The following is a 22,810-nucleotide window of genomic DNA, read 5'->3' on the forward strand; positions in this document are numbered from 1 at the left end:
TTAATGTTCTGGGGTTCGACCCTAAGGATAGATAAAGGCCACCCTGGCATGTGGGTTATTTCGTGGCATTGACTACGTTCGAGGCTGGCCAATTGAGATCCCTTCTTCCGTTTTCAAAAAGTTTTGATCGCCGTTTATTGAAAATTTTCAATTAAAATTAATCAATGGACGCTCCATCGGGCTTCAGACAGCGTAAGTGTACGTCATTTTTTATACTTTTGGGTGAGGTGGTGAGTTTACCAGTTATCAGAAGCAAAGAACTATGTTAAGATTCAAGATATTGAACTCGTAAAAAAGTCGCAAATTCCAATTCAATTAACAAATTGAAATAATCGATGTGTCAAATATTTGGAGAAATTGCAAGCTTGCCAGAAGTGTAACAGCAAGGCAGCTGCTGCTGGATGTCACTCAAGTTTTTGTAACAAATCTTTTGCCTTGAGTGTTAAAATTTCAAATTCAAAACTTTTGAATGGTTACTTATCGTACACTACAGCCAGAAAAATTAATAAGCAGACCAATCTCTGAGCCGCGAGGGATCCTCGATCTGAACCACCAGTCCAGAGTATTGGTTGCCCAAAGAAGATGGGAAATGCAGTATTACAAATCATGGAATTAGTGGAAAAAAATATTTGGTTGTTAGTTCTTTCTTAAGTCTCTTTCAATAACCTGAAGTTCAAATCAATGATTTCTTATATCATTGAAATTTTCAATTATTGAATTAAGTGGGATTTGAACCCAAATAAATGTGTGAATTTTTGTGGGATTCAAATACACTTGAGGCTTCCCTCGGACGAATTGAATCAATTGTTATTTACTTAATAAAATCATAACCAGTCATTCTGAATTCACTAGATACAGACGCAATGTATAGATCAAAATGGTTTTTCATTTATTTTTTTAAGATGTTGGTGTTAATTGTAAAGATATTTTTTCCTTAAAAACCTGCCAGGTACAAAGCAAGTAATATATGTCTGGTAGGCCTAAGTCTGGTACATATATACTAAAAATCTACCAATTTAATATCTGAAACTCGCCATTCATTCAAAAGTAAGGTGGTGGACAACTTGGTGAAGGGGTGATGGTAAATCTTATCTTATCTATCGAAGTAGAATCTATATCTTGACTAACAACCTTCTGCATTTATAATCATGGTATGGTAATACATTGCTTACTTACTTGCACTAATGGTCTTTCATACATGATCTTGTAAACTGTAGCAACACACTACTTAGATTGACTACTTCCTCTCACTGATACTTTCACAGCCTAACTCAGGTTTAAAATATATGAGTTTGCATTATATAAATCCTCGCATATACCAGCATGTATTCATATCAATAGTATATACTATTTTCGACTTGTCTGCCCAAATCACTTCTCAAGATTTGAGGTAAGTTTGTATTGGCTGGTATTTATCAGAATCCTCATTGTATTTATCTGCTGATTATGATAGTATGCTTGAATTATACAGTAATAAATCGGAAATAAACAACATACACCTTATTATTTTATCATATAGCTGGCCAAAGAAGAGCCAAAGCACCCAGACAGCCGAGAAACCAACCGCAGAATCCACAGTTATTTGATGACACCAGTAGTTATCCTCCACAATATGGCACCCCAGGACAGGGAGGTTAGTATCAATATTTACTGTTCATTATCGTTATCGTTGTGTCTTATTGTCTATTACATATTATCTTTACCTTTGTTATGTTCGAGATTAATTTCAGTGTTTATTTTTCCAATTCTTTAAAAGTGTTTACCATTTTATATCACATGTGCCTGGATGCATGTAGTACACGTGTATGAATTATTTTCAGATGCCATAGTCCGTTTTATGCCAGGTACCGTTTCCTCTATGGGTTGCTTTGATTCCCATACTTCATTAGGACAAAATGCAATAGCTTTGCAAATACACAAATTGATATTTGCTTAAATTTCATTGTCATTATCTATTCTATTATGAAAGTTGCAATTCTGCATGAAAATGTTATACACTATCACAGCCTGTATATTAGTAGTTTTCTTGATATTTGATTAATATTCTTTCAGACAATAGCTTTCCCGTTGCATCTGAAGGTAGCAGTATTTGAAATACATTTGCTAACTTTGCGAGGTTTTTATTGTGCTGCAAGTTTGTGTAGATTAATCAAATTAATCAAATCTATGTTCTATCACAGTGGAAGAACTGACAACAGAAAATATAGAATTTATACAACAGTTTTTTTGTGGCTAATTATATAGTGTTTGTTTTATCCAACCCTGCACGACGGAATATCGGGTAACTTTATCAACCCATGGCTGTTTTTAAACTTTTTGCTTCTTTTGAATTCAACACTGACACAGTGGTAATATTGTATAGTAATTAGCAAATATGCTGAAAAAGGTTTCATACGTGGGTTTTTCAGGTGTTCCTAAGTCTATGAATCCAGCTATGTTCAGATCGATCCGTAGGCTAAGTTCAATTGCATGCATTCCTGTTTATCAATTTTGTAGTTTATCAATTGTGCGGTTAATCTCTTACATTATTTAATTTCTATGTGAATTAAGTTTTCTTAACAATGATTTTGTTACAGGTTGTTCTTTTCTAACAAATTATTAAATTTCTAACAAATTACAAAATACTTTATGAAAATAAATTCATTGAATTATCAAAAAATCTTACGAAACTTTTCCTTAAACATTATATGAACATTTTTCACAGGATATGGCATGCCACCCGGGCAGCAGTATGGACAGCAACAGCCCTACCCTGGACAACAAATCTTTAATGATCCAATGGCAAATATGGCCATGCAGTATGGTACTTCTTTAGCCGACCAAGGAAAAGAATATGTACACAAAAATGTAAGATTTTGTGTTTGCTCACTAAATCACACTCAGATTTCTAATCATTTCATAATCCTATGATTTGAATTTGTTTTCTAGTTGGAGAAATATGTTGCTACGAGCAAATTAAAGTACTACTTTGCTGTAGATACCACATATGTTGCCAAAAAATTAGGATTGGTCCTCTTTCCTTACTCACACACGGTACGTACTATATTCAACAACTATATGCTTTGGTGGTTTGAAATAACATACACATGAAAATCTATGAAATTGTACATTACAGGATTGGTCTATGAGGTACAATCAAGATGAACCTGTGGCTCCACGCTATGAAGTGAATGCTCCAGATCTCTATATTCCTGGTAAGGGAGGCTGTAAATAGTAGAATTAGCCTTTATCCATCTCTGTTTTCTAATTTAAGCCTTTATCATTTCAAGTGATGGCATTTGTGACATATTTACTGGTTGCTGGTTTGGTGCTCGGAACGCAGTCAAGGTATAACGCCGATTCGACTGATGGTTATTGAATGTTTTGAGGGGTGCAAATAGAATACTATGTATGGTATGCAGTGCTGTTTAATATTATTTGCAGGTTCACACCGGAGCAATTAGGAATTCAAGCTAGTTCATCATTAGTGTGGGTTGTCATTGAAATAATTGCGTTTCTATTCACCTTGTACGTAATGAATATAAAAACGGACCTGAAATATCTGGATCTTATTGCATTTTCTGGATATAAGTTTGTCGGGTATGTTTAGACCATTTGAATAAGAAGATGTTTCTGATCAATGAATGCCGGTTATTCATTGATAAATGTTCTGATATATCTTTAGGATGATATTTAGTCTTCTGTGTGGTCTTATCTTCCAAGGAAGTGGATATTACATAGTTCTGCTATACACTAGCATTTCTGTTGCTTTCTTTTTGGTAAGTTTCTCTTTTCAGAAGTAACTTCTCATCATGTGATTGATAAATGATTGATTCTAACTAACTGAAAGAACAGGGGAGTTCTGATTTATCGTATTATTCTATTGCAACAGGTTAGGACACTGAAAGTTCAAGTTCTACCCCACGCAGACCCGGACAGCTTCAGTCACGGAAATAAACGACGAATGTACCTATTGCTGTTCATCGCTGGTGTTCAACCTATTCTCATGTGGTGGTTATCCAGTCATATCATGTTTTATACACCGAAACCTCAGTTATAAACTGGCTACATGTACAACGCGATAAGATTTCTATGACAATGACTAGGAAAATTTCTATGACAATGACTAGGAAAGTTGAATATTTTGCGCAGATAAAGCACAGTGTATTGTATATACACATGTATCATCTATATGTACTTTCCGTCAGAGTTTTTTGATGTTCATTTTGATTATTTATAGAACTAGTATTATACAGATATGAACATGTGTATTCGAGGGTATATCATTGTCAGGGAATACCATGAATTTTCAACTGATAATCTGACTAAACCGATGTTGATTTCCCTGATTACCTGTCTATTCAATGTGGCATAGTTTTTCTTTTCTCAATGTGGACCATATTTCGTGATTCTTGTAATCCATTAAATGCATTTGATAAAACGCATTCCGATCCGCTAGTTTCACCATGGTCACCTCTCTACCCAACTGGTTTAAGTTTTTTGTGTTACCAATGTTTTGTGCTTCATTTTGTTAGTCAATCATGTGTTATTGTAAAGTACCACTTGTTAAATTTTCTCTAGAAACGCTCTTACTATTGAATGTACAGTTATCTTTGCATGATGATACATACGATCTATATTTTGTACATGATTGTATAAAGCTACCCTGAATTAGTGCAATAAATGCTTCTAGAATTGGAAAAATTTTGAATATTAAAAGATGAAATCTTCCTCTATCATTTACCGTTAGGCGAAGGGGCAAATGTTCAAATGGATGATTCTGGTCTTTGGATACACAACTCCTTATAATCCATCAATTGATATTGTGCTTGAACTAAAATATGTAAATAGTAAATAAAAACAGTATTGTTTTTAATTTGTGGTTTTGTTTTTGTCTTAGGACGGTTAAGACAAATTATACTCAGTAAAGGCTGGTATGATTCGTCAGTTGGCTAGCCAAGATTTAAGAAATTCAGTAACATCGAGGATTATCAAGTTTTGTCGTTACAGAGCATGCTCCCTCTATTGGATTAGTGAATAGACTTCACCGCTGAAGTGTGTCAACTTCCTCACGAGGGGTATGACTTATTTGCATCCATGATTATGTCTCCATCAATCAGTTTCCACGCATCCTCAATACATTAAAGAAATCTTCTGTTTTGTTAAGGCACATCCAAACTCCAAAGAAAAAACTTAATACATAGTTGTAGTGTGTAATGTTCAATAACATTTATTTCTGATATTCACATTTTTTTACAGACATACATATATCTACTCCCTCAGTGTGCATGGTTACATAATATATTAATTAGCTGACACGTGACTAGCAGAACGAAGTACTTTTAGCACCGAGATATTTCTGTCAGCAACAATGGGCGAAGGAAAAAACAACTAGGAAATTAATAGTTTTCGAATTTTCATTATCCAATATCAAAGGCAATAAAGTGTAGCATAGACGATCTTTCCAATAAAATAGAACACATATCATTTCCCTTCATAAATTGACAGCATTTATATTTACAAAGGTGTTATACAGAAAAAAAGGTGTCCCATCTTGCCATGGCAAAAGAAAAGAAAAGAAGAAAGCGATTTGGTGGTAGATCCATTCATCGGTCATTTGTTGTATATATATACTATGTTCTTTCGTTGAGATTTCAAATTCTTTTTTTCATTTAAGAACATTGTTGTATGTTGATTACTACCTCAGTAATATATATTCATACACATATGTCACAAGATACAACATCACAATATGATAATCTGTACACAATCAAAACTATGAGACGGCAAAAACCTGTTTGATATTCACTAACTTATCTCTATAGAGAGGAGAAAACTGGTGAAGCAAATCCTTGAGCAATTCAATTGAAAAAATCCAATCGATTTTTTCGAGGCAGAGTTGCTACACTTGCAGTACCTCGGAGTAATTCTGGGTATATTCGCCCATATTTAGGGTTACCTATATAGGCAAAGTGTGTGTATGTATTGCTTTCGAAGTTATACCCAAATTAACCCTCAGGAATTGCATATATTCATTTATCAATCTATCTCCATAGTCCTATAGTAGTTGTTTTTCAAATGATACATAGTTCTTCGAAGTCCGTTAGAAATACATGCATTTCCTCATTCATTATTACATTGTCTGGTGTCAGGAAAACAAACATTTTATCACATGCTCTTGAAAATCCATTTTCATTAAATATACATAATTCAATAATATTTCATCACAACAAAATGACTAACACCAGTGAGTCGCTAGTGTATGTGGACAAACGTCATTCAGTGTGAGAGAATTATGATGAAAGTATTCAACATAGACAACATGTAATATGAGTCATACAAAAATCTCACATGAAATTATTCATTATTTTCGCAATATTTAACATTAACAATACATATAACTCGCAAATCTGTTTCAATAACAATCAATTACAGATTTTAAGCGTTCATGCATTTGGCAAGATGACATATTCAAAAAAAATACAGATCTCTCATTTCGCCAATACGCCCATTTAGAACAAAAGAGACTCACTTTTATTTTAGCCGGTTACCAGAATTTATAATTTAATAATTGCTTTAAAAATTGATTACATAAAAAATTACCATGAATAATAAGTAATTTATCATTTAGAATAAACAGCACTTCAATTAAAAGTGATGAAAACTGAACTATGTGAATGTATTCGGGACAGACAGTGGCGACAGCGTCATTAAATGACTTCTCGATCACTTTCGACACGCATCATCATGATACCTCCTTTTCAATGATTTACGATAAAAGATATGCAAAATATAAAGATTTCATTTTACACCGTTCATCTTGTATAATAAACTCTATAGTATAGCTGTTTTGACCGCCACAACGAATACGAATTGTCAAATTTAAGTAAATAAACACCCTGGCCGGGATACATATGACTCCCACAGTAAACTTCCTCATGGCAGTCTCGTCGATATATGGGAATGATTTCATCAGTCGGTGGGCGGTTGTCCTTTTTCTTTGATCCCTTCTCTACATCCCCCTTTCCAGCCTCGGCGTTAGCTCCTGAAACATATCAAATGACATTCCAAGTAGCAGTTCTTTAAGCCGGGCATACTCAAAAATTCCAATCGATGGTGACAGTTTGATGTTGTGACAGAGAACACTACAAACTAAAGTAATATGTAAGAATACACTTCACTCTAGAGTGAACACCTTAAAACTGAAACATTATTAATGAGCGAAACATAAGAATCCTCGAAGAGACATAATGACCCATGAATCAAAACATGAACGAAATGTCGAAATCTCATTTAGAAGCCGGTACACTTGCTGTCACACATGATCTATTAGCCTAATTCACAGTTATTGGCGAATGTGTAAGGTTCAAATGGTTGTGGCGTGACATTCTTGCCTCAGGCGAGTCTGATGGGGAAATCAAAGGATTACCGAGCAAATTGCCGAGGATGTATTTTTCACGTATGAGTTAGCTTTGAGGTCTGGCGGACTGGTAACAACATTTTCAAAGTGTGGTTTCTTGAAGAGAAATAACCAGACTTGGTTATTGCTTCCGGGTGGTTCAAAAAAGCATCTAGCATCATCAAAATACAACACCAGGGCAGCAAATTTTAGATATATGAAACATTAAGAATGGTGACTATCTAAAACTTCATAAATTTCAAACACTGCTGTAAAAGGAGACATCATTTTTATAGACCAGCTTTAATTCTACCTCTGCAACCATTTACTTAACCTAAAAAAAGTCAATTGAGTTTACTGAAGGGATTAAAGTCTAAACTTGTCTGAAATACCAGCCTCAAGGTGGTTGGAAGCATCTCAGATAATCCAGTGAGGTGTGGGAGAGGGGGCTTCAATAGAATACTCACCACCGCTTTCTTCCTCTTCATCTTCCTCATCACTGGACTCGCTAACGTGTACACTAACAGCATTACTGGGAGCTATTGTCCACTCGAAGTAGACACCGAAACCTATATCATAGTTATCAGTAGCGAATTCCCAAAATAAACACGTACCATCTTCATGTGTCGGAACTCTTACCTGCGAAAAATATGAAAAAAATGTCCTGAAACTTGAACCTATAATCAAATACTAATCATCTTGTGTATGCATAGATTTATTCTTAAAAATCATGATATCTGTAAGTCGTAGAAGCAATTGCAAGGAATTTGTTTTTCTTTTCAACATTTTTTAGAAGAGGTGTATTAAAAAACCCATAATAGGAATGAAAAAATAACTATCAATTCTGTTTTCTTGACGTCAGGAAGATTAATTCTTACCTTCAGAGTTTATTCAAAATGTTTATCTAAAATAAGGCTGAAGATAGAAGAAAGAAGTAATCTTCCAGAAATGTCAGGATAACAGAATTTATAGTTATTGTTTCATCACTATAGTGGGTTTCCTAAATATAACTGATCAGGGGACATGTACTAGGAATAAACACACTAAACACAAGATATTGACAACATAGACAGACCTGTGACATCAATAAAACGTTTTACACCCCATGGATAAACATAATATAGATGATAAATATGACAATAAAATAGCGTAATTTCATGCAAGCGAAATGGGTAAGATGTCGTGGGGCCAGGAGAACTATCTACCGTATTCTATCACAGGAATGATCTAAGCGTATAATTTACGACAACGTAAAAAGGGAAATGAACGGAACTGGTATGGTAATAAGGCAGAAGACTTTGATCACCAGGTTACACAGATTCAAAGCTCTATTCATGTTGAAGATTGCGGCTGCAGCCTGTTTAAGTAGGAGTATCACGTGTAGCTGGTTTTATTGAGTAAATTCAAAATGCACATTTCAAAAGCCATTACATTACTTAGGTTGTCAACGTACGGTATATTAGTCCATAACCATTTTCACGATGAAAATTCATATAATTTTTTATGTTTTCATAACGAATTCATTTGATTCGGGTATGATTGAAATGTAAATCAGAGCACTCGAGTTCAAACTAGTGACTTCAATGAGTGATCTGTTTTTGATAATAATGAACCTGAGGCTGTCACGTTTTATAGTGGAAATCAGAGCGGAAGACATGAACACATTTTAACACGTTATCGCTAATGAAGACACATCGAACGGGGAAATCTACTGGAGACACATTGCTTGATGGATCGAAAAAGGTGCCAAAGAAAAGATAGTAAGGAAACATTAAAAGATTATTGGGTCTGATATCTAAAATAATATACTATTTTCTGGGATTAAAGCATGCAAATGATATTGCATATGGAATGAAAGAAACGCCAAGCAAAGATAACTAAATCATTAAGAATAGATAAACAAATGAAAACTTTTAAATCTAAGATCAACATCTGACTCAACCAGATCATCACTTCATAACTGCTCAAATAACTGATGAAAATTAAAAGGATTTGAATTTGTAGATAGTTCATTAATGCCACATAGTATCAATATTTACATTTCAAATGCAATGATAGCAATTCAGATGTCTGTATATGAATATCAGATCAGGATAGATTAGTAATAAGATCTATAATGAACTGTCCATCAAAATCAGGTTCATTTTAACTTCCTGCCTGATTCTGGGACCATATAGAAAGGACCAGAGGGACATCATAATTATTAGTTAGAATCATTGATGTACATACTATCAAAAATACATGAAGAGGATGTATTTTTGATCCTATCCTAGTCATAGGGGTTTCACATACATCATCAATTTTTTTTCATCTGTTATGATGTTGGAAATCTAAGCGACTGCTGCTATGAATTTCATGTTTCAACTCGCTGATAATAGATAGCCCTGTATCTTCTGTTCAACGCAATTTCATCCAACTTCGCAGTAATTATTACTGAGAGCCGCATAGTAATGTCAAACGCAATGGGAATATGTGGTAGCATAGATAAGTGCCCACGTCTGATATATGACAAGGAATAGATGTTCAATATGAAATGAACTGATATCGCAGAAATCTGGGTCTGGTTGTTCATAGGTCATCACAAGTTATTACAAGTTAATCCTGCAGATGATTGGAATTTTGTCTCCCTTACTTAACAGACACGGTTTTAGATGAAAACTACTTCAATCTCGGCCCACTAAAAAGAGTTTAGACATAACAACTTCTAAAAGCAATCTCCCATACCGTATATCACATAAGGCTAAACTATAAGGCTAGGAATATAACACGTTAGGGTCAACCTAAATACCCATCTACAAAACCAGCAGCCTATATACACAATCTAGTGGTGTTGAAGAAAAGCGAAGTTAATCGGTAGTTAATGATCTGTAGGTTGAGAAGTTGTTAATCAGCATCGGTCACAGTTTATCCTGTTGCTGCGTGCGGACAGGCTTTACTTACAGTGACCGTTTCTCCGGACCCCACTTTTATCACAGCGTCCTTATCCTTTTTCAAGGACTCTTTGAATTCCTTTATGTCCTTCCTCGTCCACATGGAGGCTGCAGCTACAGGTGGAAGATCATCTACAACAACATGACAACATCAACAATCAGTGAATCGTTTTAGAAATCACCAGAGAGCTGCCAGCAAGCTGCCGCTCACGTCTACAAGCGTGGTGTGTAACCATCATATTGCAACTGGCAACTCGGCACCCTATTACAAGGTGGACCCGATTGATTAGTGAAAGCGTAAGAACAGTGAAAACTTTTACACAACAAATAAACACATATCGAAATATTACGAGATACAAGTGGATGACAGAGAAATTCGAAGTGACATTTTCAGAAGGTTGTAAAGATTTCGCTGAGCTTTATAAAATGAAATCAATTATAGATCGCTGATATATTGAAATAATTAGAATTCTGACGCCTGCGCAGGATTAGCATTTTAGCGCATGAGACAGCGCTTGTCATATCTCGCAGTTACACTCCCACCTTGGCTGTGAAACGATGGGATTTAATGATAAAATTCTATGAATAATTCATTTAATTTGATGCGTTACGGTTGGATTGATATTGAATGCATTTCAAAACCCGGTGTCTATTCAAGATAATGTTTCCAAGACTGAGGAATGTCGATTTATGATAAATAGTACTGCGGAGGGGGGATTCAACAAAAAAGACAATTGAGAAACCTGAATGATATTTGGTGAGATTAAAGCTTACACGATCGGACATATTTACAACACCAGAGAGAGACATGTGAAATGAGACGGGTCCACCTTGTTCATAGAACAGTCAACTAACTCACCGTCGCTGTAGATAGAGACCCAACTTTGATAACCGAATCACCTGTCTTTCGACATTTGGCTTTAAAATCGACTAATTCTTTATACTGCCAAGTCGAAGCAGGCATTAAAGATGGCCTGGGACTCCCATCAGCGAACAATCTCAATGTTTCTGGAAGTTTTTCACATCAATATTTAAACATGAAATTTGCATTTGCATCAAAAATCTTCTTTTTACTGAAAGTAGTGTTTATTGGATAAAATTTCGCCACTAATCAGCTTAACTGTTTTCTGAGGTATTCATTAAACAATTGAAAGATTAGGAGAATAATTAAGATGTATTTAATGTATATAGTACCAGCTGTTTAAATGTCGCTGTAATTACAGATTTCAAGTGACGTTTTGAGAGAGAGCAGATACGCTCCACAAGACATATGAGAGAGTGCTTAAAATACTATTTGGATCAGTCAAGTTGTACTTAATGCAACTGGAAACAATTTAGTGTCAACTTTTTTACGTTGACAGATTAAATACATTATGAGCTGAATAAATGAAAATGAACCAGCAGTAATTCAGCTATAGAAGAAGAATTGGCTCTATGAATGATTACTTACTATCAGATTCATTAGAACTTTCAGAATCAACGCCGTTGTTTTGAGGAGTATTTTCGGCATCACCGTTTGTCTGATCGAGGCTGTGTTTTTTGAGACTCGGACTTCCTTCTTCAGCTGTCACTGTCATCGTTGTTTCAGTGATAGTGTGGGGTTTTTCGTCAGTGACCGTGTTCTCCTGATCAGCAGGTGTTTGTGAAGCCATGTTGTTATGATTCAGATAGTGTTGTTGTTGCTGTTGTATCAATTGTTGTTGGTAGACTTGTTGCATATACTGCTGGAAGTGCTGTTCTTGAAGTTGCTTGATTAATGTTTGTTGCTGCAATAAACAAGAAAAGATATCACCTTATAGAATTTTTGATAATTACCTTACTGAACCTGCAATGTATTCACACATTTATTATTAGTACAAAACAATGGGACAATATTTAGAAGAGGGCAAATATGAGATCTGAAAGTTCAAATGCTATTCAGTACAAATTCTAAAACCTTTTCAGCCATTTCTGATCTAAGCCTATGAACAGCCTGCCTAATATTCCAAATATGAGAAATGCAGAGAAAAACCAGCGACATATATATCACAATTGCGTCCAACAAGCCATCTGCAGGTAAATGTATCAAGTTGCTTGTTTTCCAATTAGCTGTCTCTACTCTCTAAAGACGACCACCAAACACTTGTCTCCCTTGAGATTTAAGATGATCAAAAACACTTCCGAAAAAAGATTTTAAAACACAGTTCCCCGAGGAAAGCGGAAATTTTGTCTGGTATAATAAGTCAGCGACACGTAGAAACGCATCAACAAGGAAGTGACATTAACAGCGAGTTTTATTCGAGTTAATGCTACGTTCCCCATTAAGATCAAAATTGCTTTCTTATACACCGATACCGGACTTCAGATATAATGCAAGCGAGGAAAAAATCTTACCGAGTGACGGAGGTTAATTGGTTGCAGAACGAAATTACCTCAACGCGCAATGACTATCAATGCCAGCTACATGACAGCTTTAACCTTCCTGACTCGAGAATAAAATCACATGATGAACGTTTCCCATGACTGTATCAATAACAGGGAGGCTTATGAATTACATCAAACACCATCGAGTAAATTGATTGGTTATTTCCTTTTCAATATAGTGTTTATATCCCGGTACCGGGCAATACTAATACCTCGACTAATGCAAGTACAATCCATTCTATGATACAAAAAAAACCTCATATTTTCAGTGAAACGTGTACCCGGCCACAATGAGAACAGTATCGACTTCCACGACTGAGCTTAATCAGATTATGAAGCCGTATGATTGAATCTCTCGTTTTCACTAGCTTTACCGATTCATATGAGATCAACACGTATTTGTAGAATTACTCACTCGCCATTAATCATAGTCAAATTTTAATTAACAGTTATCAGTGTAGAAGCCACTCTGCAAAACAAACCACTTCGCGAAATCGAAATAAAAACCGCTGTTTTTTCTACGCGTTCTGCAACAACCACCTCATCAAGGCGAATAGAATTACCGGTTAAACAAGCGAGGCGTAATTTCTTTAATAATCTAAAGCAAGTTGACACAAACTTCTGTTGAAATTTTCCTGCTGAGAACTCAATTTACCGTCGGCATCAGAGCTATCGCTTTTCCATTGAATATTTGATTGATGAGCCAATTGGAAATTGATTGGTATTTCACAATCTCCGTTACATTGTGTGATGGAAAGCAACTGCGCGAGTTCGGTATTCGCCGTTTACGCCGAAAGAAAAATCCCAAAACGTAAGATGGTCGTAATCCAGCGATGCCTAGCGAGTGAAAATAGAACACAGACCGCAGAATTAGCCTCTGATGAGTTTCCGATGACAGCCAAGTTAATACAACTATCTGCGAAAGATATAAGTGAACAGCACTCCTGACGTTGCTGTTAAGGATAATCGTAAATGATGAATGTAGTCGCAGGAGGGTTATTTGCCGGCTGACAAAATCTCTTTGAATGATTTATCTCTGTTTTCGAGCAACGAACTGAAACCAGTAGGCCTATACCGAGCAATGGTTAAGATGCACGAATGGCTTCGCACATCATTAATGCCGTAATTATTGATACAAATCATATTAAGATACAGCGAACTGTGCTTCCCTGAATAAATAATGCGACATGATACAATCTTGAATAAGAAATTAACTACGCCGTAAGTTTCTCATTCAGAATCAACATTACTCAGCCCTACAGCTGTGGACTGCCGAGTATTTCAGCGAAAATAGTTAATTTTTTAAATTTCATCACTTAATTTGACTATTTCTGTTGACGCAAATGATACCTAAGCAATTGTGCACTAACTTCAATGCATCAAATGTATATCTTTAAAGCCTAGCACACATCGACGTTACGATTGGAGACAACTAGTTGCAAGGCAGTTTTCGGCGCATGAGAGGAACTGGCTGGATACGATCAGTTGCTTGAATGTGTCGATGTGAGCGAGCTTACGATTGGTAAGCGTCGATCTATCTCCAGTTCCAGCCAGTTGCCCATGTTCTACTTTTGAGCAACTGGTTGTACTCAATCGCAGTCATATCCGTCGATGTGAGCGCTCTGGATCTCGACGATCGACACGCGCCATGCAGTTGCTGCAACTGACCGGTTGTAACTAGATTTCGATGTGCGCGGGGTAATCGTTCGGTAGCAACTAGTTGTCTCCAATCGCAGTGTCGATGTGCGCTAGGCTTTAGATCGCCAAGGAGGTCCATCATTTAATTTTACTGTTACTGAATTCATTTTGTAAACAAATCAATGCGTATCTAGCGATCATTATCCGGTAACATATAAATCTCATAGTGATCATTCCGACGGATTGGTTACAGATAGGTAAAATGAACTTATCGTTGACCAGATAAATGGTGACAAGTATCGCCATTCGAGTGGTACGGATAATGGCTCCGAACTAATAAGCTAGAGTAGTTGACGGAGAAAGAGATGAGAATGGCGTGTGAAGAGACTAGATAGGAATCTCTTGTACAAATCAACTTCACAGAATGCACAATTACAGAATTCCATGTGGATTTCCATCAAAATGGATATAAGCTTATTGTGGTGACAGCGTGAATCTTTCAGCACGCTTTATTGTGGTGATAGCTTGAATCTTTCAGCACTCTTATAATAGTGATAGAATGAATCTTTCAGCATGTTTCTGCTAAATATTCTAATGAATTTTCTTAACAAATCTATACGTGATCATCATGAAATTTTAAAATATTTTTGGTCTTCACAACCCGCAGAACAATTATCCTTTGTACAATCTTACAAACCATGAAAAACATAACAGAAGATGGATTACCTGCAATAACCTGCTTGAGTTATAGGTAACTAAATAACAACTAGTCCTTGAAATCTCTTCAATCATAAACAGATCACAGACACGCCAATTCAAATAACAGCGTGATACGTAAAAGCGATTAGCTCAGCAAATCTATACCTATAACCTGATGATACCTGCTTCCTGGGAGACTATATGGACGTGTAACTCGCAATGTTAATGCGTACACAGATGAACTTCAGTTGGTGGTTAATGAGCGATGGTCTGATTCACCTTGTGCTATTAAATACACGTGTATCAGAGCATACCACCTAGCTACAGCTGATGACATTAGGGTTCTCCCTGACCAATAGGGGTTCTCCCCGAGCAAGGCAGCGCTATTAGCGCGCAACAACGCTATTCAACAAACATTCAACATTATCTACTTTCCTTCGAACCACACCCAAATTTGATGTCGTTGAATAAGACTGCACTATATTGATTCCGTGCTGCATTTGAAATATGAAAGCACAAAATCGATTTGTAAATTCATTCAATTCAGTACCTGAGCTTACAATACGACTAACTGACTATCTAGTTAATATGTGAAGACAAAATGTCCGTTTCAAAAAACCAAGACTTTTTGCAAATAAATATCGCTCTGTTTTGTAACTGTGAGATTATCAACATGATTACTAGTAACCTTAGTACTGGTCTCTAACTGACAAGACCTATCAGAAACTGATTGCAATTCACAGTCATGAGCCGTCATGACAATCAGAATTTGACCAGATATGAGCATATTATGATAAGCGTTTATAATGTAACTGATCCTCAAAAAACCAATAAGCAAAACGTCATATGATCCGTGACTGTCACATATTCTGACAACTCATCAAGAATTGGGTTCCTCAAAAATCTGTAACATACCTTTATAACTAATATAAATATATAACTGGTGGTACTCCTGATTAACTCTGTCAACATCAAGACAACCAGCGTTTATGAAGATCTATGGTTATGTATATTTTGTCTCATGCTGCAGTTATATATTGTTTGGTCACACCCCTTCCTTTGTCTGATGATGTGGTAATTATAATACAAACCCAAGTATTGGTTGATGATTAGCACCTATATATAAAGTGTCATAATCATGAATACAAAGATATGTTCAAACATTAAAACGGTCTGATTTATGTCGCACCCTGTATTTGTCTAAGTAAACGTTAATTTCATCTCCAATCAATTCTGAAATAGTTCAAAAACGTTCGCATTCTAAACACAACCGGAAGCAAAATATAGCGAAGCTACACTTAAAGAATTCATTTTAGAATAAACCGCACACAGTTAAAATTACATACTTCAAAATGACATCGAAACTTATTTCTACTTACCACGATATTCAAATTGATTGCTTTATGAATAACTAACTATTTCCCTGGATGCAAGAACAGATATAAAACTCCGGCGTTAATTAAGGACTGCGTTAACACAAATTCATCTGCCTACAGTAATTCCACGCGTGCTAATTCGTCAGCGCGATCATCATCGAATGGTTACTGTTACTTCGAGTGAAAAATGTGAAGCCTCAGGAGAAGCCGGCGAAGTGCAGTCACTTTACCGCGATATTTGATGATGTGGCAATTCAGTACCATGTGATAAGTAACGGCCAGCTCCTATAGGCTGTTACCGCATCGCGACTTTCAACGATTTCGAATGTCTATCTTACCTTAACAATCGATATCCTGCCTTTGATCGAATTACGACGGCATACCTATGAACAGTACCAGCGCCACGCCGCGTCTATATCCAGGAAGTTTAATAATGTTTGCGATAACATCAAATACTGGTGACACATTGTCGCATACATCATCTGACAACTCAAGGCAGGTTCCGCGTACTAATATTTATTTATTACCCGAAGTGATCCATCAACTTTAAGGATCTGAATATACAATTTGGACTCATTTGGAAATAACGGAACCTTAGTGATTAAACTATTTATGATCCAACTTCCAGCCAATGAAGTTACGGCACCGTCGTCGCCGCTGACCGCAGCAACAATCGTTGATTTATTTGCGAGGATATTTCAGTTGCTAAGCGACATATCACGATATGTCACGGAGACGGGAAAAAGCTGGAAACATTTCCTTCCACTTCTACGACACACATGACACTATTTCTACCTAATCTAATGACACTTTGATGACGGAGAGACAGGTCGATATAGAAATGTATGGCGGACCTTGTTGCTTTGATCTGTTCGCTGTGAATAACTCATGCTTTTCCATATATCATACAGACAAACCGTACACAATCAATACCGATGTCATATTCCAGAATTTTCCGCAATTTAAAATACATATCTGTAACCGCTGGTAACGAAAATCCCATAAAAAGTAGGATACCCTATACTGTTGGAATTCAATACGATAATGTATCCAATTACAGCACTTGTTCAATATTTGTTTAAGCAGTATCAAAAAAGAACACTCACGCTTGAGCAATAAATATATATTACTAGTATGGATGACTTTTATTTAAGAAATAATGGGCGCCACTCCCAGATACAAGCCATCAAATGACTGCAGTGTTTTGATTTATAATTAATGGAATTTCCAAGTCGATGTAATAACAACATTATAGCCTCTGCTAGTGATGACGGTTTTTATCACCCGCAATTATGTTTTATTTCTTTTGCGATCGACGCAGAGACTGTCTTAGAAAAATCATCAATCAAACTCAACTGGGAAATATGGAGCAACCCGGTGGTAATAGAAAAATCTACTACCATGTAGATTATTTTGACTACGGTGGTTCCCCTGACCGAGGAACAAGGAAGATTTGAAATCTTATCAATCAACGATCGCTTATCAACTGATCAATGATATCGTTGATCAAGAATTCAATACATGGGTTTTTGGACTGTTGGAATCAGGCGATGCATATTGGCAAATATAAACAGGTCCAAGCTGTTAACTATAAGACAATATGAACAGGGAGTACGACAAACATCTTAATCCAATAACGCTGACACTGAATTCAGAATAAGTGGAAATTCTTAAATTGAAATTCGATATACATGTAGATCATAACACAGATGCACTTCAATATTCCAGCAGCAATATTCAATACTTCACATTGCACCTTTCAAAGTTTCAAGGTTAAATCCCAGTGGAAGTGATTATATCTATCTATCAAATTCAAGCCCAGTCAGACGAGTTATTTACAGTAGAACAAGTCATTCGGAAATCCCCGTAAATCCTTCTTAGTCTGGATATACTTCAATAAAGTGTTCGTCAACACTTAAGCATCTCGTCGTAGCTACGGAAAAATTTGTCGCAATTGTCAGAAATCGATGAACTAGTAAACGGCAAGGTACCCGAGATTAGCGAGCGGCACAAGTCTCGTGACACGTGACTTAATAATCACAGCAATAATCTACGTATGAAGACAGTAACGCTTAATCCATGCAGGTCGCCGATCATCAATAATTCCAGAACTTTGGAACGGAGTCAGAGTCCACGCACCGATACCTCATACATAAATACTGTACTTCACGCGATGAGCCTATTTGTCCAATCATGATTTATTCAAAAACAATCAGTTTCCGCGTTAACCTCCTTTTATGATAAGCATATAAATCGTAGGATTAAATGTTGACCGAGAATTATGCGCCGACATGAAAAATGACGAGCACTTAAGGATTGAATGCGAGTAGCTGATGTTTGATCAAGTCAAATATTAGATAATGCTTATGCCTTCTCTTGGCTTTCGTGGGTTACCATCGCCGCATTCAATCTTGTATTATCAGTACGATTCACATGCCTGAAAGCTACCCGATGAATATACAAGTTCTGCATTTGTGTGCGAATAATCTCTGGTGGTTTTATCAGCTGAATAGATTTCAGTATCTCGCTTATCGATGATAAGAGGGTCATTAGACAAAGATTCAGAAATAGAATTTTTTTTTACTAACGCGCGCAAAGAATATGACGATCCGGAAAATGAATCCATCCGTGAAATCCCGCATTATGAACTACATGAGCGTAGGATATATCGAAATGGATCAGTGGGTAACCAATTTCCTTTACCAGTCGTCCAAACTAGATTATACGGTCAAACTCATCAATCTAATCACAACATGCAATTTTTGCGACGCAAACGCCGCACAATTGCCATATGTTGACTCGTATTCGGCCGAATACGTTCCCTCAAGCAACAGACTGAATGACATTAGAGCCACGCATGAAGGTGACGCTTAAAAAATTCATGACAGCCGAAATAAAATTCTTATCGCAATCGAGATCGGTTTCTACGCACTTGTCTGCAAGACGTATAAAGTTCGAAATAGTCGACTTGGGAAAACGCGAAGACTAAGGTGAGGATGAAAGGTGGTGCGCGTTATTGGCAATCGGTGATTTTACGAATCCCTAGTGATATATTATCCGGAGAAGATGGTTATATTGCTGGCGGCAGTGGAACCAGCTATGTAAAGTAACAGCATCGACGTATAAGACTGACAATACAATTTCCCCTTTTCAATTCTTCTTCCTCTTCTTATTCTTCTTTGAGCGAGAAGAGAGAGAGAGGAGACACTCGAGACCTAGCTAGCTATCATTATGCACGACCATACAAGAGACAATTAACTGCCTTCAACATACTTAAGTAGAAAACATTACAGATATTGAACTGTCTAAATAGTCAGGGGCGGAAAATTGGAAAGCGGGGTAGGAAAGGGCAATCCTCGGATGAAGCAGTTTCCAAAGGTTGTGAGTGAGGGACATCAAGGGAATATCAAAAAATGTTGAAAATAAGAAGGAAGGGATGATTGTTATTTTCCCACTTATTATGCAAAGGCATCTCCATCATAGAACGATAACCACACTCAAACGTGGTGAACGGATAATAAGATAAAACCCACTATCTACAAATTAAAAGAACTTCAAAACAAGAAATTTATTTATTCCAACAATCTAAAATATATAAAATACACGACGTTTCGATCTCACCCTAGAGATCATCGTCAGGTGTGACCTGATATGAAGACGAATAAATATCTAAAAATCTATGTCATCAGTGTTTACAAAAACAATGTTTCAATTCAAATGAATGGAAAATCTGATTTTAGTTTTTGACTATTAGATCAATGACACTGATACATTTTTTAGGAACTAGGTGACTCCCATGGCAACAGTGTGCTGTATCGCTGAACATGAGCCGCTGCAGTGAGCGATAATAAACCGCTTGTATGCAATGTGTGCATTCACACACACAAGCATTAAACCGCGTATAGCTGCAGTTTATATCTCCACTGTATAGACTGCGAGAGAATATCGCTTAGCCGGGGCCTGTATGCAATACAGCTATGCCTCGCCCACGGAGTAAGGGCAATGGTCAGGTATGGAATCGCGAGGCTCGTCAACTTCTCGCAGAATGTCTACGAAACTACACGTGTCTGTGGAATATGAAAGATTTCTATTCGGCCGAATTGAAGAGAGACGCATACAATAACCTGTTGAAACAGATAGCGCCGAGCGTTCCTAATTTAGACCTCAGAGACCTGAAACGTAAGTATGAGTTACAAACTCAGCTATTCAGATTTCGGACCTATGATCAAGTAGCTCTTAAAACCTAGTCAGTAGCCTAGTCAGTAGCGTATCACCATTGGTTATTTCCACAAACTACATAAGCCCATCTGAAAAGCGTACCACCAATGATTAGGGTATTAACCAGCCTACCTAACTACAAGTGCTTCTTTTTGTTTACAGGAATGAGACAAATATCTATAAAATTCTCTTAAAAGGAGAATCAGATAAATCTGCCTTTATCAATGACACTCTAAACAGATTCCAAATGTCTATTTCAGGACAAATCAAGAATGAGCGTGATTACTTCAGGGTACAGAAATGCATGGTCGAAAGGTCGAAGCAAATGGGTGATGAACCCGTCGAACCGGGATGGTTTCTATGGGAAACATATCAGTATCTCGCCGACGGAATGCAACACCGCGACCGAACATTCATTCCAGCCTTATCATCGCATCAACGCGTGACTGGTGAAAATGACGACGACGATGTCGATGAGGATGATTATACTGTCGAACATTCAGATAGTCAAGACGACACGTTATTCCTCAAACAAAAGGATCAGTATATGGTAAGTATATATAATCTCGACGAACGCTCCGCTGTTGAAACGACAATAGTAACAATCCCACAGTTAAAGAGGAAAAACGAGTCCAAGAGGCTCTTCTTGACCTAATAGCTTATTTCAACTATCGGTATCCTCATCTTCAGGATTTCGACTGAATTGTAATAAAATGATATCATTAAGCGAGTTTGCCTGTGCCATTTATGTATGAATTGATTCAGTATATAAATAAATAAATATCTTTGAAATAAGCTATAGCTATAGCTCAATAAACTATTGTTCTGTGGGATTTTACCATATATGGTGTGTACATGTACATCTATATTGGTTCAATCTGAAACCTCTTCAGTTTTATATAAATACCGGCATTCAACGCAAAGAGGTTATCAAAGTTTTTCTATTATCTGTACAGACTAATGACCAACCCAAAACTCTAGCATGCAAAAGATCAAAGATTGATGATGAGGGAATTCCAGAGGATGACACTTCTATAGGTAATTACCGACACAACATAAATTTCATTCTTCTATTCCTATTATTTCTGTTTGATGAATCTTGTACTTTACAGATATCAACCACCAAACTGAGTTCAGACCAGCTATGTATAAAGACGAGTGGGATATATTCGCGATGGACATCGCCAACGATATTCGTCGGTTACCCGAGCATTTCAGGTGGCAAGCGAAATGTTCGATACGACGTTTAGTCGAGGATCTCGTCGTAAAAACAATGCCGACAACGCAACATGTTCTCATTTACGATCATAATTATTCAAGCGAACAAGAACCGGTCGATACTAAACCGGTTATAGCTGATATGATATCCTACAGCGAGGCGGATGCTCAAGGATCCAAGGAAAAATAATCAACAAATAAAATCAACAGTAAACCTCACCTTACTCGGATAAGGCCAACTCAGACTTCTGACTACTAACTTCGATAAAAATCAAATCATTTTTCCAGCTTCCTAACGTATTTTCCTCAGGCTTAGCTTACCTCGACCTATTTCGCCGGTCTAAATAAGGCGAGGTTTACCTGGCTAGGTATAATGATACCGGTGTATAGAGTTACTCAGCGGTTTATCTTACCTTGTCAGTGTCACCGGGATGTTGTTGCTCTGCGTACTGTTTAAATTGTACAGCAGTTTGCTGGTTTAACGCGGCTCGGATCTGCATTCTGTAAAGTAAATGAAGTTAGCGACTTCGATCAATACTGATAACTTACGAATAAAGCAACTATGTAATAAGACCTGGCAGGTATAATAGTACTGCATTGGATGGTTAAAATCAAATATACAATGGACACAAGATCATATAATTCATTTCGCGCGCTATGTATATTTACTTGGCAATAAATTGTCGTTGCTTCTTGTTGATATATGACATTCATGATTTCTAATTCTGTAGACATCGCACACTACAGAAAAGTATCAGTCTATTTTGAAAGTAGCTGGTATCAGAGTCGCTGATCATATCTTCACAAAACGCAAATATTTGAAATAAAATCTTCGACAAAGTTTTTCAATCATTTACTTAAAGATTTGAATTAAACTTCCAGCGTTACCGAGGGTATTTATTCAATGTCATGGGCAAACATCAAAGTCATTTCGAATTGGAAGAACTGAA

General features: G+C 36.6%; 3 protein-coding genes across 10 annotated transcripts in view; 2 read left to right on the forward strand and 1 right to left on the reverse strand.

Annotated features, from left to right (window-relative positions):
- Nucleotides 1-85: 85 nt before the first annotated feature.
- LOC141914829 (protein YIF1B-like) lies at nucleotides 86-4,837 on the forward strand. 8 transcript variants are annotated; one of them, XM_074806141.1, is made up of 11 exons: nucleotides 86-192; nucleotides 1,520-1,633; nucleotides 1,821-1,844; nucleotides 2,053-2,079; nucleotides 2,705-2,847; nucleotides 2,929-3,033; nucleotides 3,116-3,194; nucleotides 3,270-3,327; nucleotides 3,424-3,579; nucleotides 3,665-3,758; nucleotides 3,872-4,837. In XM_074806141.1, the coding sequence occupies exons 1-11, from the start codon at nucleotides 165-167 to the stop codon at nucleotides 4,037-4,039; spliced, it is 996 nt and encodes a 331-aa protein (XP_074662242.1). In that variant the 5' UTR covers nucleotides 86-164; the 3' UTR covers nucleotides 4,040-4,837. The 8 variants fall into 8 exon arrangements, with proteins under 8 accessions (XP_074662242.1, XP_074662246.1, XP_074662249.1 ...); XM_074806140.1 differs by having other exon boundaries at nucleotides 115-198; XM_074806145.1 differs by lacking the exon at nucleotides 1,821-1,844.
- A 346-nt stretch (nucleotides 4,838-5,183) lies between these two features.
- The window catches only part of LOC141899396 (Golgi resident protein GCP60-like), a 31,009-nt gene continuing 13,382 nt past the window's right edge, over nucleotides 5,184-22,810 (reverse strand). The window contains exons 5-9 of the mRNA XM_074785666.1: nucleotides 22,274-22,361; nucleotides 11,759-12,074; nucleotides 10,319-10,440; nucleotides 7,846-8,017; nucleotides 5,184-7,024 (exon numbers count right to left, since the gene is read on the reverse strand). Coding sequence (XP_074641767.1) covers nucleotides 6,795-7,024; nucleotides 7,846-8,017; nucleotides 10,319-10,440; nucleotides 11,759-12,074; nucleotides 22,274-22,361 — 928 coding nt within the window. The 3' untranslated portion in view covers nucleotides 5,184-6,794. The remainder of the gene's footprint in view (nucleotides 7,025-7,845; nucleotides 8,018-10,318; nucleotides 10,441-11,758; nucleotides 12,075-22,273; nucleotides 22,362-22,810) is intronic.
- On the forward strand, nucleotides 20,323-22,544 carry LOC141899403 (uncharacterized). The gene is made up of 4 exons (XM_074785679.1): nucleotides 20,323-20,603; nucleotides 20,903-21,192; nucleotides 21,599-21,680; nucleotides 21,755-22,544. The coding sequence occupies exons 1-4, from the start codon at nucleotides 20,402-20,404 to the stop codon at nucleotides 22,048-22,050; spliced, it is 870 nt and encodes a 289-aa protein (XP_074641780.1). The 5' UTR covers nucleotides 20,323-20,401; the 3' UTR covers nucleotides 22,051-22,544.

This window comes from Tubulanus polymorphus, chromosome 1 (genome assembly GCF_964204645.1).
Source record: "Tubulanus polymorphus chromosome 1, tnTubPoly1.2, whole genome shotgun sequence".
NCBI classification, from domain to species: domain Eukaryota; kingdom Metazoa; phylum Nemertea; class Palaeonemertea; order Tubulaniformes; family Tubulanidae; genus Tubulanus; species Tubulanus polymorphus.